We start from the raw sequence: 16,532 nt of genomic DNA, 5'->3' as shown, positions 1-16,532 counted from the left end.
ATTTGAGGGAAAAAGGGAGATGAAAAGAACTCTGTATAATCTAGACTCCCCAAAGTAGGGGAAGGAACATGTACCAAGAAGGACCCAGAAGAGCCTGAAGTCAGGGACTGATCCAAGAGTGAGCTTCAAGAATATGTCAGCCCCTACCTCACCTAACTTGTCCGCGTGGATCAGCTGAGCTCCTACTATAAGTGGGAGTGCCTTAGGATGGACGAGTTCACCTTGAGACATATCAGTCGCCATTTAAAATAATTTCTAGGCCCGAGTACAGGTTACACTCTGAAGCCTCTGCTGTTAACCACAAGGATTTTTCCTAATGGTTTCAGTGTGGTGAAAAGTCAACCTAAAGCACAGAAAAAATCTGGTGTGAAGATTAACAGAAACAAAACTAAACTAAAACATCTAAATTTTAACATACATGCAAAGGGAACAAAAATGTATAATACTTATAGTTAAGTGACATACGACTTGGTAGCTATCATTCAGAAATATAAAATCTCTATCAAAATACAGACTATGTAAAGCAGCGACTAATGAATGCACAAGCCACAGCAGCTGGTGCGCCTTCCACACGAAAGAAGGCAACAAGCACAAGAAAGCTCGTAAGGAACCAAGCACCACCCCATCCCACTAACATCAGGAACTAGGACAGAATGAGATTAAGGAACAATTTATTCAAATTTTACTCAAAAACCAATTAACTAAAACAAACAAACAAACAAACAAAAACCCAGAACCCCCCCCCCACACACAAAGCAACAACAACAAAAAAACCTACAGAAGAACATAACATACTAAAAGTCTCCAGACACAGAGAAGTAAATTTAGTACTGGGGGTGTCCCACCTGCAGCCCGCAGGCTGCATACGGCCCAGGATGGTTATGAACGCAGCCTGACACAAAATTGCAAATTTACTTAAAACCATTTTTTTTGCTCATGAGTTTTCGTTAGTGTTTGTATATTTAACATGTGGCCCAAGATACCGCTGCTTCTTCCAGTGCAGCCCAGAGACTCCAAAAGGTTGGACACCCCTGATTTAGACCATCACGGAGGAAAACAAAAGTATGCTTCTAAAACCTCATTTGTCATATTTTTAATGTAAGCAAAACTAACACAGAAGAATATAATTAAATATTCATAAGGAAAAGCCATGTCACTCAAATTTATCTGATCATTAACACTCTTTGCCCCCACCAAAATCTCATCTGGGACTCAATGACACTTTGTAATTCCTCCATAATATAAGAAAAAGATAAGTTAGCATTTATATCTCTGTGCCAATGAACAATTAACAGAGTTGGTAGACTTTTAGTTCTAACCTTGTCTACAAATTTAAGAGCTTTCAACTTGTCAAGTAATAGTCCCAAGCTAAAACAGTTGGGACAAATCCCAAACATCCAAATATAGCCCTAACTGGTGTGGCTCAGTAGGTCGGGCATTGTATAGTGCATTGAAATGTCACCATTTCAATTCCTGGTCAGTGCACAGGCCTGGGTTGGAGGCCAGATCCCCAGTTGGGGGCACGTGAGAGGCAACAAATGGATTTTTCTCTCCACACCTGCTGTTTCTTTCTCTCCTTCTCTCTCCCTTCCCGTCTCTAAAAAATTAAATAAAATATTTAAACACAACAAACAAGCATCCAAATATAGAGAATGTTTCCACAGCTACAGGGAAAGTCTTTTTATTGGAACACCAAGAGCAAAACCAGATTTGTGAATTGTCAATCAGCTGCAAGGAAAGGAGCTGAAAGAATTCAAGATAGTATAGCACACTAAAACTTATTATAAAGAATAAATCAGGAATATCCACGAATATCTAAAAATTATCAATTGTTACAAAACTACTTAAAATGCTCACACAGCAATGCACTTCAAACAACCATAAAATACAGGAATAAAGATAGCTGTTTTCTGATTTGTGAAAAGAGAGCCAAGTTGGGTTTAAGGGCATTATTTAGGTTTGTGAAACTTAAAAGTCTATCATGGAATCATTTCAATATATAACCTGCTCACTCATCCATCCACTAGCACTTGGATAGTAATATGCTTTCTTTGTTAATAATAATACAAAACTAGGCAAATCTGCTATTTTATTATGTGACCATTATACAGAAATAAAATATCACAATCAGGTTATTTTGGTAAAGTGACATTGCTAATGAATTCATCTTTCTTAACCCATGATAACACACTAGTTAAACTGAAAATGCTACGGTGAAGTCAACAAAACCTTCAGGAGTCTCTACTCACAGGGTATCTTTTAAAAAATGTATTTTTCCAATATACAAAATACTGAAAAAAAGTGCCAAAACCTTTCCAGTCAACTCTGTACTCACTAATTACTAAAAATTAAAACAGGTTAACAAAGGGAGGGGGCAGAGGAAGCTGCCCTTGATACCAAAGTGATAAAACAGACTAAAATCTGGGCAGTAACAGGTACACAGTCCATAAACGCATCAGACATCAACCTCAGATCAAGAATGACAACTTAAATTAAACCAGGTAAGTATGCCCAGGTTGGAATAACCTCAGAAAGAAGCACAGAGGGAGGAATAAGTTGGTTTGCCCACCCTCTACCTCCAAGCTCCCGACATTCTTCTGCTCAAAACCTCCCAATTACTGCGCCCTCCTGTATCTCACCAATCTTACCTCCTACTGCTCTACAGATCTCTCTGCTCTCCTGACCCCCAAAACACAGACCTTCCTTTGGCCCTTGGGCTGTCCTCTGCTCCTCCCTGTGTCAGTGTTTGCACTTGCTGTTCTCTTAAACCAGAACACTCTTTGCATAGATACGTCAATCAGGCTTCTGCTCAATGCTACCCCTTGATCAGAAAGGCCTCCCATCCCTCTTATTCTTCAGGTTTCTTTATCGGGTTTAACATCACATAAAAGTCAACATGGCTGTTTACTCATTTTATGTGTGTCTCCCACTGTATTCCCAGCATCTAGAATTGTCCAAACACAGTGGGTGCCGGATAAATATTGGGGAAAAAAGTTAAATGAACAATGACATTTGATAGTAGCTAGTACTATATTCAGTATGTGAAGAATACTTAAAAAAGTAAAACCCAAAGTTATTTGAGGTAAATATTAAGACGTGTTTGCCTCAGCTCTGACCCTCCTTTGTAAAGGTCATGGAATTTAAAGGTTCAGTCTATAGCACTTTCTTTGTCATGGGTTGGTTAATGACTTATTTAGTAAGTTCACTGTTCTTTAGACAGCTGGCAAAACTATATGAATGGTTAATTCACTCTGCCCTAACATCACCATGTACCTATTTAACTTTCATTGCTACTCGTGAGCATGATCAGGCTTTTAAGCTGCCATACTTGTTCCCTGTGGAAGATCTTATCTAGCTGGTTCCCTGCTGCACACTGGTGCCTAAGAACACATCAAGCACAGAATGTTAAAAAAATATTAAATGAAAAAAATAGATGAAACTTATTAAAGTTTTCACTTAGGGTCCTCTGTGTGTCAAAAACAATCTGAGTTTATCTGTGGTTTATGTGGCCCTCCTGTGGTGATCAATCTGACTTTTTAAAATTTAATGTTAGGTCAATAATAGATTTGCGTTTTTGTCAAAGGGAATACAAATTGCTTTAATGCACAGGTAATAAAGAAAAAATTGTAAAAGTAAAAAGTCCTGAATTTCAGAGTTTTAGATTACTCTCCCCACATTAAGAGAAAGCAATAGACAAATAATTAGGAGCTTCATATATTTCAGTTTATTGATATCTTTGAAAATACTGATGTTAGGGGAAGCACTATTATTCCACACTTTACCATAAAAAGTACATTATAATGCGGTACATTATAATGTCACCAGCTATGCAATGAATACATCTAACTTGTTGCTAATCCCCAGTCTTCCACGATATTCAGACTTATCCGGCAATGTCAGAGAAAGCATGCCTGTAATTTGACCACTGGCAACTTTATTTTTCACATTCACATCTCCATATCAGTATGCATTTAAGTTAGTGTCTACCTAGGGAATAGATACTATGGACATTCATGGCCCTTCCTCACATGTCACAGTAATCAAAGTAACTGGCTAAACAGAGTTTTCATCATTATATGAAAAGTTCTGCACACTTCCTCCACAAACTTTCCACTTTTAATCTTCTAAATAAGTCTAAAAACAAAACCCCCCAGAAACCCTTTAAAATATTACTTCTACTTTGAAACAAATACACTAAATTTTTGAATGGAGCAATGCAATTTAAAAAGCTCACAGTTAGTTTTATGCCTGTGCCAAATTAAACAAAATTAAAGTATCTTCCAAATCTAACTTCACTCTGAGGTAAGACAGCTTGATCATAAGGTTCCAGGTGAATTTCTAATTGGACTCTCGCTTTTTTAAAATGTTTTTTTAACTTAATTATTGTTCAAGTAGTTTTCTGCCCCCCACTCCCATCCCAGCCACCCCGCCCCTGTGCTCCCCACCTCCCTCCCATTTTCACCCCCCTTAGTTGTTCTCCATGTGTCCTTTATACTAGTTTCTGTGAATCCTTCCCCTCGGACTCTCACTTTTCAATGCAATGGGAACGTACACGCGGAAGCGGCAGTCAAGTTCACCTGGTCAGTCCTCTGCGCTGGAGAGAACACTCCTTCAGAGATTAAGGGGCTCGTTCTCGGTCACAGACAGTGGTCAATTAGGTACCAAAACTCGGTCCTGGGGCCCTCACTTCACTACTCCTGCCTCCACCTCTACATACGCTCCTATTCACACTCTTGACTTTATTAGTTGACAAGCTCTAGGAACGCCAGACGGGAAAACGAAAGCTTAGGCCCGCGTCGCAGCAGCGAAAGCATCGCCTTCTCTGCAGCGCCCACGGATCCGCAACCCTCGCCCAGACCGCAGAGCCCAACGCGACAAAATACAGCAGAGACAAAGACGCAGGGAGCGGCCGGTGCGGTGCGCGAGCAGAAGGCGGGGGGGAGAGCGGAGCCAAAATGAAGGCAGCGAAGCAAGTGACGGGAGGGCTCAGCGGCGGCGGACGCCAAGGGGCTGCGGGGCGGCAGCAGCTCGGGGCACACGCTCGGGGATGCACGCGGCGGAGGCCGACGCCACCAACCGGCGGCGCCGGCCCGCGCGACGCAAGAAGCCGCGGACCGCTGGCACCAGCGCTCCACTAACTCACCACAGGGAGCTCCGTAATGGCGGCGGCAGAGGCGAAGAGCCCGGGAGGCGGGCCCGCCGCAGCCAGTCACTGCCACCGGCATCTCTCGAACCGGCTACGAAAACCGCTGAGGGAGTGGGGGGTAATGGGGAGGGCGGGTGCCGCGCGCGAGGCCCGCCGCAGACCTCGGAGCATGCGCAAATCCTCAGCCAATAGAGGCGCAGTGGGCGGACACTGGCGCAGGCGCGCTGGGAAGCAAGGCCCTGGACCAGGAAAGTGCTCTTCCCGCTTCCCCCACCCCTGTCCAAACAAAACAAGGGCGGGAGCGCGCGCGTGGGCCCCAGAGGAAGCGTCAACCACAGGGGCAGGGGGCTAGGACGCAGAGGGGAGGGGAAGGAGGGGGCGGAGCGGCCGGGGAAGGCAGACAAAAGGCACCACCTCCGGGGACCCCAGCGCCCCGCCCCCTTTTCTGGAGAAGTGGCGTCTGTACCCGAGTGAGCGGCCTCTGTCACTCGCCTTCGGGGTCTAGCGAGCCCGTGCCCACTTCCCGCCCGCCAGTTCTGTCCTCTGTTACCTCTGCCCTTCCCCTTTCCTGGTGCCCGCGTCTGGTTCGGCCTCTTCGCGCCACTCCCGCTGCTACTCGTTTCCTCCGCCGCCGCCGTTCTCCAGGCCCAGCCGCTGAGCTCTGCCGCCCCGCCCCCCTGTCCGCGGCCCCGTGCGCGCGCTCCCGCTCCGGCCCCGCCCCCCTCCGCGCGCCGGCGGCCCTGGCCCCAGCTCGCGGGTGTGGAGGGAACGCAGAGACGTGCCTTCCGGACTCAGTGCGCGGGGACGCGAGGGGGCGCTCCGACACCCAAGGCTGCGCGCACGCGGACTGCGCGTCCACGCACATTTCAGCCTGCGCCGCGCTGGTGGCGGTGTGATGTCGTTTTCCTTAGAAGAGCAGGCTTCACTTTTCACCCGTACTCTCCTCTCTGTATCAGTCTCAGGTCTTAACCGGGTTTCCGATTTGGCGATCCGTCTGCCTTTAGAGTGGCAGGCATTTCCCGCTTCTCAGTTTAGTCACAGCACAAGAACAAACTGCAGTACCCAACTTTGAAGACCGTGGGAGAATTGGAGAACCAGATAGCGGAGAATTCGTTACCTCGCATTCGTTGTCACTAAGCAGGCAAACAGTACAGGGCAGGCTAGTAATTCAGGAAAAGAACTGCAAGAGTTGCTCTTCTAAGTCTATGAAGCGGTCGGTCATACTTGACTCCCTAATTAGCCTAAACAAGCGGGCGTCTCAAAAAAGAAACTCTGAGATTAGAAAAGCAGGAATTTACTTGGTACGATATTACGTTGGTATCCGCGTACCTAAACGATGTACGTACGGTTGAAAATGTATCTTTTCAAAGCCGGTTTGGTAAAATTCGATGTATTTAAAGCTGGTGATGAATATGGGGAAATAATAAACACTAGAATTGCCCGAGGCTCAACAGCAGTGTTATCAAAAACCAAATGCATGTGCAAATCATTCTAACGACTGAAATCATTTAAGCACTGGCTAGCCCACTCCTCATTCTCTGCGGTTAACACTTGCCCACCACCAGCTTTCCCATTGCTATCCACTCCATCAGTCCCAAACTTCGGATGTGTAAAAAATTTCACCACCTACCACCACCAAAAATTCCTTATGAGTGTTGTCGTTAATGTCCTGATATCATATTTAACCTGTTCACAAGGGGTTTTAGTCATTTTCGCCATTTCCTCATCCTGCTCACTTCCTTATACTTTATCAGCACTTCCATCCTTTGTCTCCCTTTTCAAAGACCTTTTTCATTTTTATGTATTCATATGCTTAAAACATCCAACCTTTCTTTTTCCCTAAAATGGCTTTGAACCCATCTCTCTCATTCAACAAACTATCCAACTGCCCTGACCCGTGTGCCTTAGCTGGTTGGTTAGGGGTCATCCAGCAAGGTGAAGGGTTGCCAGTTCATTCTGGTCGGGGCACATGCCTGAGTCACCGGTGTTTCTCAACATCAATGTTTCTCTCCCTTTCTCCCTCCCTTCCCCTGTCTCTAAAAATAAATAAATACAATCTTTTAAAAAAAAACCCTACCCAATTAGAATTTTTTTCTCTGCAGATTTTTGTTTGAATTCACACACAATTTGTTGTTGTTCACATGTACACCCAAGAAGGAAAAACCCTGAAACAAAATTTTCTTGAGTGCATGTAATGTATACATACACACGCAACCATGCATTAAGTGTATCACTTGCTGAATTTTGAAGCTGTATGTTTTCTAGCTTTAAAGGGGTTTGAAGTTTTTGTTGTATAAGTTTTTTGGTTGAGGCATTTTACTTCTGCTAAATACAACTGGTCATTTTTGTTTCCATACTTAGCTGCATCTGAGTTAAGACTCCAGAAAAGTAGGTATGGTTTTAGTTTACCTCATTTGGCCTTCTTTGAACTAAACTGGTAAAAAGAGCCCTGGCTGGTGTAGCTCAATGAATTGAGCGTGGGCCTGCGAATCAGACGATCATGGTTCGATTCCCAGTCAGGGTAAATGCCTGGGTTGCAGGCTAGTTCCCTGCAGGCCAACTCCCAGCAGGGGACGCATGAAAGGCAACCATACATTGATGTTTCTCTCCCTCTCTCCTTCCCTTCCCTCTAAAGATAAATAAATAAAATCTTTAAAAAAATGAGCTAGTAGAGCAATGAATCTGCATCAAATTAAAAAAAAATAAAATAAACTGGTAAAAACACTCAATTGTGTTTGGTAAACAATTACATGATAATTTTTGTACCCTTTACTTAAACTGTTAGGCTGTCTGACCTGCACTGCAGGACATGCACCTTGACAAGTTTAGGGCCTGGCCAACTCTTAACCAGTGCACGGAGGTTACTACCATCAGAGCGCAGGAAAGATGCTTTTGCTCAGAGACCTCTCACACTGACATCAAAGTCCCTTAAGCTCCAGCATTCAGAGATTCGTTCCTCTGGTTTAAGCTTCACTCTCTTTCACAGCAGTTTTAAAGTGCTAATACCAAGGAGAGCTAACATACAAGCCTCAAACTGATCACTGAGAATGCATTGTTTGAGTGTCAAGACTTGAGGACCTAAAGCTTTCCATTCCACAGTAAAGAATCAGAAGAACAAAAATTCTGGGTGCCTGACTTCTAGGAGCTTCTAGTCTGACTGGGAGAGGAGCTTCTAGGAGAGAGAAGAGGAGTACATGACGTTACAATCCTGCCCAGGATTAAAGGAGTGAATTGGGAGTCCCATAATCATGAGCAAATACAGAGTTTGTGAGCTAGAAAAGCACATGTTAAAAGTCCCCATAAAGCAACTGCTGGCACCTTAGTTTTTAACAAAAACACTCTTTTTCAGAAGCCAAGTTCCTGTTGAAACTTTGGTATATGATAAGCTTTGCAGACTTCACTACCTTTTGTCAATACAATAGGTTTTCCCCCCTTCTATTCCACAAATTTAAAGCTAAGTGATATTTAAGTCTGTTAGGGCTAAAAGGTCTTGTTTTGTATAGAAAAGCAAAATAGGTGACTTTGGAATTTTAGGCTTAAGGATAAAGGAAGTTGAAGCAATTGCAGATTCCAAGAGTGTTCCCAACCAAACCAATGAATGGCACTGCAGTCACAGGGCTGAGCACTGAAAGACTCATCTGCTCATTCAGCTACTCACATTCCACCTCATATTAACAAGAAGTTTGAAGAATAATTCTCGAGTGCCTGATGAGAAAGTTTCTGTTGCTAGCACGGCTGATCTTTATTCTGCCCGTAAATCCCAGCTGTGGGACTGCGATTTCATGCAGAAGGAACCCAAAGCCAGGCCAGGGCTTGGATCCCTTAAGAATGTAATGTATGGTCCTGGCAGGGTTGGAGGTCATTTGACTTTCCTGGTTTCCAGCCAGAAAGATGGGAAATAGCTCTCGATGCAGCTGCAGCTTGGAAAGGGATGGCAAGAAAATGAACAATTTACACCATCAGGGGAAAAATGGAGGCAGATCAAAAGAGTTAGTGTTATTCTTCCACCGCCACCCCATCAAAGTTGTTCTTACTTGTTACCTGAGGCCGAGACCCTGGTTTACAGATAAGCAACATCCGGGGATTCTCCTCTGCCAATGGTGCAATAAGACTACTTCATTCAGCTCAGCAGTCACTGAAAACGTTTTCCTAAATTTTGAAAAATCCTGACTCTGAAACATGTCTGGTCCCAGTGGTTTTGGAGAAAGGGTTGTGGAACAGTATTTAAAAGTCAAGTAAGTTTTATAAAGTAGCATTTACCTTCATAGGTTCTATTCTAGTTATTTATTTAAAAAATGGTGGTTGCAACACATTAATTTTGCCATTCACAGTTTGAGAACTGCTGTCCTTGATGTCATTAGCTGTTTGGGGCTCTACTGGAGCCAACACTTCTAGGGGGTCTGAAAAATGTTGGTGCCCCGGCTTTACTATCATTGTGAGGACACTGAAGAACAACTGTCCTTTAGTTTCGAACATCTGATGTACTTGATGGAGTTACAATTCAGCCCCTCAAGGGAACGAAAACATTTGCGAATGTCACTACAGGCGTCTTTCCATGGAGAACACAATCTAGAACTAAGGAAACGGAAGTACTTAGTCCTGCCACCTCCAGGGAAAACTAAATTACCTGTCAAGCCTGTTTTCATGTCAGGTTCTGGGAATCGTATGTATGGAACCATCTTTTCCTTTTTAAACACCAAAGGCAAAACAACTGCATTTTATTTGTTCAACTGCAAGTTTCTGGTCTCACCCCAGACCTAATTTATTGAATTAAAATCTCAGGGGCTGGGGTCCAGGAATCTGCATTTTTAATTAAGCTGCACTAAAAGTTTTGCAAACTGAATTACCATCAACGGAACTAAGGAATTATTTTAACGACGCTCACAAGGACGGAGCAGATTTGAAGACTGCATTTTAGACAGATTAAAACTCTATTTCCCGGATTACTAAAAAGCAAAACATATCCAGTTTTGTTTTGACTATGTAATATGAAGAAAATTTGCCAACACTACTGTTCTCCCATCATTCCTACTTTGTGACTTTAAGGGCAAATCTTATCCTCAGGAAGATACCTGCAGGTTAAAACCAGGCCTGGGATGGTGGCCAGAGATGAGTGAGGGTCAGATCAGCGACACCAAGGGTGACCAACTGTCATGGTTCACCTAATACAGGGAGGTTGAGAGTTAGTGGGAGGTAGGGCTTTCAATTTTTAAACCAGGAAAAAGTCCCAGCAGAATGAGTTGACCACTTTAAGGCATTTTTAGTTTGTGGTAATGGTTAATTTGAGAAAATTTCAAGTTTAAAGGGGAAGATTTCCACACATGCCTGCACCCCCAATAAAACCTAGTAATTTAAAGGAACAGAGGAGTCGGATCTATGACTGGAAACAAGATAGAATTTTAAAAATCAGAATTATGAAATTGAATTTATTTGTTTTAAATTTTTAAAAATGAAGTTCCAAAAAGATGATGGGAAGAATCCTTTCCTTTACAAAATGAAACTGCATGGGGTTGAGGAAAAGGAATGTTTTCAAAATGGGTACACCAGAAAATGTTGGCTTTTTTGAGTATCTGAAAAAAAATTTTCTACAGATTTTATTCATTCTTAGAGAGGGGAAGGGAAAGAGAGGGAGAGAAACATCAATGTGGGAGAAAAACATTGATCGCACGCTCCCAACCAAGTTCTGGCCTGCAACCAAGGCCTGTGTCTAGAGTAGAAGTTGAACCAGCGACCACCTATTTCTCAGGTTGGTCCGCAAGCATTGAACCACACCAGCCAGGGCTAAAAAATTTTTGACTGATTGATTGATTGATTGAATTTTATTTACTTTTTGAAAACTCTCACCTGTGGACATTATTTCATTGCTTTTAGAGAAAGATGAAGTGGGAGAGAGACAAATATTGACGTGACAGAGAAACATCAATTGGTTGCTTCTCGTAGGTTCCCTGACCAGGGATAGAACCTGATTCCTGCCCTGACTAGGAACCAAACGCACAACCTTGGTACGTGACCTGACTGGGCATCAAACCTGCACCCTTTCGGTGGACAGGATGACACTCCAACTGAGACACACCAGCCAGGGAGTCTTTGAGTATTCCTAAGCTACTTGCAGCAAGGTTGTAAAAAGTTTCAACCCAAAGTTCAGAAAGAGTAGCATGGTTCTTGAGAACTGTATGTGTCAAGACTCAAGACTGTTAGTTCAACTTCGGAAATTCGTTTTATCATCAACGATGCCCCTGCTCTTCCCAACAGATCAAGTATTTTGAGCAAAAATGCCCTATAACTCAAATTTTTGTGTCTCCACTTTACATTCTATTTGGTTGAGAGTATGATACTAAAGAAAAAAAAAAGAAATTTAGTTTAACCAACCAGCAAGTTTGTTTGGTATAGCTACCTCTTTATCCAAAGTAGTTAGCATCTCCTACATTAGGGACAGGGCCAGAGCTGGATGGGATGGAATATGCATTTTAAGGTACCTAGTATTTTTAGAACTTCATTATGGTTTTGTAGCAAAAGCTAGTCAAAAAATGTTCTTCCCAGGTGAGGCAGTGTGTAACTTGCAAAGAAGCCTCTCCATTAATCCTCATGCAAAAAAAAAAGAAAAAAGAAAAAAGAATTTTTTGAATGCCTTACTGAATCCTAGGAAAAGAGGGAGCTAGAAGTCTCTACTCTTCAAGTCTACTATCAGTTTATGCAAGGGAAAGCAATATAAGAAAGTCTGAACTATGCAAAGAATATTAAAGAAATACGAATAAGCAAACCATAACTTCTTATATTTCTGAAGACAGTGTAGTTTAATCGTATGTGGTGAACATGACTAAGGTTGTAGAACATAGTAGAAAAAGAATATTGGACACAGGCAGGCCAAGCCCCAGGTACTCCAGGCAGAACCCTGGGCGCTTTACCTGATCTCCTTTAATGAATTTTCACAACACCTGGTGAGGTAGATGGTGTTATCCTTACTTTATAGATGAGGAAACTGAGGTGTAAACAAACCCTTATTTTTCCAAGTCCAAGGCTCCAAAGTATATCCATTATAGTGAGAGGGAATGTTGTTTGGAAATCACTGCCTTCCAGAAAGCCAAGTGCCAATCTCAGGTCTCACAGTTGCTAGATACAAAACTTCTGTGGCTCTAGTTGCCTACCTGTTGGAAGGAAGCAGTACCACCTTATACATACCACAGAGCTGGTATGTGGTTGAATTAGATGACAACCTGCAATGCACAGCAAATTACAGAGTGTTTTAGCATACATTATCTCACTGATACTGTGATGTAGAAAGAGCTTACTGTTTTGCATTACAGACGATAAAACAAAACCCAAACTGTTTTAAAAACAGTACTTGTTTTTAGTTAGCGTTTGGTGACGAACTTTGTAGGTGGTGGCAGAGACGTTAAGTAACCCTAGGCGGTGGTTCTGTAACCTCAGTGTGCCTAAGGGTCGCTTGAAGAACTCCTTAAAATGTTTCCTGGGCTCCCTCAACTTGTATTTCTAATGAGCTCACTAGTGATACTGATGCTACAGGCCTAAAGCTCATACTTTGACCCTCACCTTAGATATAAATGTAGCTTTAAAAAAATTACGTTTTATTGATTATGCTCTTACAATTGCCCTAACTTTTCCCCACTCGTCCCCACTCCCTTGGGCATTTTCCCCACCATGGTTCATGTCCCTGGGTCATGCAAGTAAGTTCTTTGGCTACTTCATTTCCTATACTGTATTTTACATCCCCAAGGCTATTCTGAAATGATCAATTTGTACTTCTTAATCCTCTCACCTCGTCATCCATCCCCACACGCAGCCCCCAACTGACAAACATCAAAACTCTCTGTATCCATGATTCTGTCTGTTCTTGTCTTAGTTTGTTCTTTAGATTCAATTGATACATATGTATATTTTCCCATTTTATTGTTCATTGTTTTGATCTTTTTCTTAAATAAGTCCCTTTAACATTTCACAAAATAATGATTTGGTGATGATTAACTCCTTTAGTTTTTTCTTGTTTGGGAAGCTCTTTATCTGCCCTTCAATTCTAAATGATATCTTTGTGGGTACAGCAGTCTTGGATATAGGCCCCTGCTTTTCATGAATTTGAATATTTCTCGCCAATTTCTTTGAGCTTGCAAAGTTTCTTTTGAGGAATCAGCTGACAGTCTTAAGGGAACTCCTCTGTAGGTAATTAACATCTTTTGCTGCTTTTAAGATTCTCCCATTATCTTTTAACCTTTGGCATTTTAATTACACTGATCTTAGCCAAAAGGCTAAGAAGTGAAGGCATTTCAATTATGATGTGTCTTGGTGTGGGTCTCTGCATCCATCTTGTTTGGGACTCTGTAATTCCTGGATTTGCATGTCTATTTCCTTCACCAAAATAGGGAAGTTTTCTTTCATTATTTTATCAACTAGCTTTCCAATTTCTTTGCTCTTTCTTTTCTATAAATGTAACTTGTTCACTCCAAATAGGCTGATTATTCCAATGCACTAACTGCATGGCTAAATTTAGGGACTGTAAATGATTAAAAGTATCACCATCCTTTTGCGAAGAGACAACTAAAAAAATAAAAATACCTACTTAGGTTGGTTTCCAGTGAATTCTATCAAGTTGAGAGTGTAAGACAACTTTTCACTCATTTGTCCAGAAGAGGTTTGTCTGGATTAATTTATCACAGGGCATGTTTAAATTCCACTTTTGTATGTGAGCATGAACTCATACTATACTCTGCCCCCTTTCTTCTCTCACCAAACACACCACGCATTCTCTACCGCAGGGCCTTTGCACTCACACTGCTTTCTGTCTGAACCTGTCCCCTTAACTATTTGTTTGTAGTTCTCAGTTTAAAACTCTCTTGCTCAGGGAAGCATTTCCTAACCCACCAGTTCACAGTGTCCTCATTATCTGCTCTTACAGCACTTTATTCTCAAAACACGCACCATATTTGTGTGCCCAACATTTTGTGGTTAAACGTACTTAAAAAAAGAGCTTGTTTGGTGAACTGTTAGGTAGGTCAGGTTATTGTCACTACTGCACACAGGTCTCAAGGGTGGCTGGTGTCTGGATCACCTAGAGAACCTGAGGGGGAGAAAAAGCCAAGTCGAAGTAACTGGTCTGGGGTGTGGTCCAAGGTTTTGTACTTTTAAAAAGTCTTAGGTGATTGTAACGTGCAGCAATGCTGAGCACTATTATCCTATGTTCTAGCGAGAAGTTAAGGTAGGACAGTTATTTGAGCTTTGCAAAGATAGTTTCTAAGGACTCCAGGCCGTAAGACATATTATTTACCACCAAGAGGTGAATTTGTCAGATGGCAAAAAGGAAATCACTGGTAGTACAAGTTCAATGGCTGGGTGGTGGTTTGCTTTGAAAATCTCTGAAAATCTTGATATTCTTAATTCTTTGAAAAGTTTAATATCCTATTATTGCCAAGACTTTCTTTGTTAAGTTTGGTAAGCAACATTTAAAGCGACTGTGGCTCTGGCTGGGTGGCTCAGTTGGTTTGGTCATCCCATGCACAAAAGGCTACCAGTTCTATTCCTGGTCAGGGAACACACCTAGGTTGTGTTCCCAGTCAGGGCACAGGCAGAAGGCAACAGTTCGATGTGTCTCTCTCACATCAATGTTTCTGTCTCTCTAAAATCAACTTAAAAAAGTCGTTGGGTAAGGATTTAAAAAAAGAGTGATTCTGGATGTACTCCTCTGGTTGGCACAAGTGAACCCTTTCAGAGAGAACACGGAGACACAAGAGCTGAGAATGGAAGAATGACCAGTACACGGCAGCATTGGCATTGGAATACAAACCTCCCAACTCCAGTCAGACCCCTTTTCCACCAGAGCATGTAACTTCTTCCTGTATGAACGCTGTGATAGCCACCAGGGTAATGTTCTTCCCCCAAGGGGTCCTCTGATGGCCCATTTACCCCCAAGTACTACTTTGGTGGCATCTCACAAGTTTTGATATGCAGTATCTCCATTGCTAGTTTCTGGTTATTTAACAATTTCCATTATTATTATTTAACCCACTGAGTAACCCAGGAAACATTTTAATATTGCACTGTGTGGTACATTTTAGCCACAGGAAAGTTAAAAACTAATCATTGTAATAAGAGAGAGGGAACAGTTCTGATCTTTTTTTGTTGTTGTTAATAGCATGAGCAAAAGCATAATTGGAACATCTGTAAGTTTGAGTGTTTCTGGTACCAAAGTCGTCTTTGAGGCATATTTTCTAAAAGTCATAATGTTCCTGTGAGAGTGACTTACCTGGCAGTTAAAAATTATGAAAGCCCTGGCTGGTGTGACTCAGTGGACTGAGTGCAGGCCTGCAAACCAAAGGGTCACTGGTTCGATTCCCAGGCAGGGCACATGCCTGGGTTGCAGGCTAGGTCCCTAGAAGGGGGCACATGAGGGGCAACCATACATTGATGTTTCTCTCTCTTTCTCCTTTCCTTCCCCTCTCTCTATAAATAAATAAACCTTAAAAAATCAGAGTAAAAAATGCTGGCATAAATAGAAGCAGAGACATCCAATAGTAATTAGTTCCCTTAGTGCTCAGATTTTGGTTTCTTAATACCATTCCTTAAAAAAAAGAAAGAAAGAAAGAAAGAAAAACCAACCAAACAAAAACCTCAAAACCAAAACAAAAAAACATGTCTTCTTGAAGAAAAAGGCTAATTCTAGGGCTAGGGCAAAAAAAAGACAAGACATGCCTGTGGCATCTTGTAGATTCACGAAGTGATACACAAGGAAAAGGATGAGGCAGAGTCAAGGGGACACCTGAGCTGACTTAAAAGAGCCTTAGAGTCAAAGCTGGCACAATTGAAACCAAATTACATGCTACTGGATTATAATTCAAAAGAATAAAAAAATAAATATGCAAGCCTGTAATGCTATAAACTCTAATTTTATATATAACATTATATATCTCACACATACACACATATATGTGACTGAATAAGAAAAAAATAGAAGAGACAAATCTTACTTGCAGGAGAATGCCAAATAATTTAAGTACAGTGTCTGTGGTTTCAGTTACCCACAGTCGATTGTGGTCCAAAAATATTAAATGGAAAATTCCCAAAACAAACAATTAGTGATTTAAATTGCACCCTGTTCTGAGCAGCACGATCAGCCTCTCGCTGCACCCCCCCCCCAGGACCTGAATCAGCCCTTTGTCCAGCACCTCCATGCTGCACACGCTGCCCGCCCATCAGGCACTCAGCAGCTGTCTCCGTTAACAGACCAACCGTTGAGGTATCTCAGGGCTTGTGTTCAGGTCACCCTTACTGTGCTTAACAATGACCCCAAAGCTCAACAGTAGTGACGCTGGCAGTCCAGATGTGCCAAAGGGAAGCCTTCGCAAAGTGCTTACTTTAAGGAAAGAGGTGAAAGTTCTCA

General features: G+C 42.3%; 1 protein-coding gene across 8 annotated transcripts in view; it reads right to left on the bottom strand.

The window, feature by feature from the left end:
• HP1BP3 (heterochromatin protein 1 binding protein 3) overlaps positions 1-5,832 on the bottom strand; it is a 37,985-nt gene extending 32,153 nt beyond the window's left edge. For 2 of the 8 annotated variants that reach the window (XM_037033006.1, XM_037033009.1), the window contains exons 1-2: positions 5,697-5,832; positions 148-343 (exon numbers count right to left, since the gene is read on the bottom strand). In XM_037033006.1, the coding sequence (XP_036888901.1) occupies positions 148-243 (96 nt within the window). In that variant the 5' untranslated portion in view covers positions 244-343; positions 5,697-5,832. Of the gene's footprint in view, positions 1-147; positions 344-4,577; positions 4,757-5,143; positions 5,250-5,696 lie in introns of those variants that run through there. The other 6 variants (XM_037033008.1, XM_037033010.1, XM_037033007.1 and 3 more) reach the window with 6 other exon arrangements.
• Positions 5,833-16,532: the final 10,700 nt, after the last annotated feature.

This window comes from Sturnira hondurensis, unplaced genomic scaffold (genome assembly GCF_014824575.4).
Source record: "Sturnira hondurensis isolate 20B ecotype Veracruz unplaced genomic scaffold, ASM1482457v3 Scaffold0021555, whole genome shotgun sequence".
In the NCBI taxonomy this organism is placed as follows: Eukaryota; Metazoa; Chordata; class Mammalia; order Chiroptera; family Phyllostomidae; genus Sturnira; species Sturnira hondurensis.
The sequence above is the reverse complement of the archived record's forward strand: the minus strand, read 5'-3'. Positions and strand labels throughout refer to the sequence as shown.